Source organism: Aspergillus eucalypticola (genome assembly GCF_003184535.1).
Source record: "Aspergillus eucalypticola CBS 122712 chromosome Unknown BO83scaffold_14, whole genome shotgun sequence".
Lineage (NCBI taxonomy): Eukaryota > Fungi > Ascomycota > Eurotiomycetes > Eurotiales > Aspergillaceae > Aspergillus > Aspergillus eucalypticola.
Genome location: NW_020290288.1, coordinates 294,433 through 295,077, shown reverse-complemented (window position 1 = coordinate 295,077; position 645 = coordinate 294,433). Strand labels below are relative to the sequence as shown.

The following is a 645-nucleotide window of genomic DNA, read 5'->3' as shown; positions in this document are numbered from 1 at the left end:
ATGCCCCCGTCAACAGCTGTCCCCTCCTTATCGAACGACACTGCCTCGACGCCTGCATCCTCGTCAAGTGCATCCTTGGACACAAGATGGGCGTCCGGGCTCGCAGGTCACGAGATCCTCGAGGATGATGGAACTGGCGCCCTCATTGTCCCAGCTCAAACTGATCATCGCACCACCCCCTATACTTATATCTGTTTGTTCCATCTTCTTGACTGTCACATCACGTTTGACAATGCCGAGGACTGGAGACTCCATGTCTTCAGCCACTTTCGCACACACGAGCCTCCCAAGACAGCGCGCTGTCCCCTGTGTCCTGGGGAACGGTTTACCGATACCGCTGAAACGAGAGCATGGGATGCAATGCTCGACCACGTCGATGTGGTCCACTATCAACAGGGCCAGACTCTGGCCGGCAGTCGGCCTGACTTTGAGTTGATGCAGTACCTGTATGGCCTCAGGATCATCAGCGTAGATCAATTCAAAGTGATGCAACTCCCGCCGCCCCCTTCGAGCCCTGCATACCATCAATCGCAGGAACCAGTTCGTGCAAGCATCGGCTCTTCCGATGAGCCCTACTGTGCTCCGTATAGTCGGCGCCGCGAGGAGAGAATGCGTAATCAGCGTCGAGGGGTTAGCGTCGCTTGA

General features: G+C 56.3%; 1 protein-coding gene across 1 annotated transcript; it reads left to right on the top strand.

Moving 5' to 3' along the window:
• Positions 1-645, top strand: BO83DRAFT_389293 (uncharacterized protein; the record flags this gene model as incomplete). Its single annotated transcript, XM_025532793.1, has 1 exon — positions 1-645. One exon carries the CDS (start codon positions 1-3, stop codon positions 643-645), a length of 645 nt encoding a protein of 214 aa, XP_025387539.1.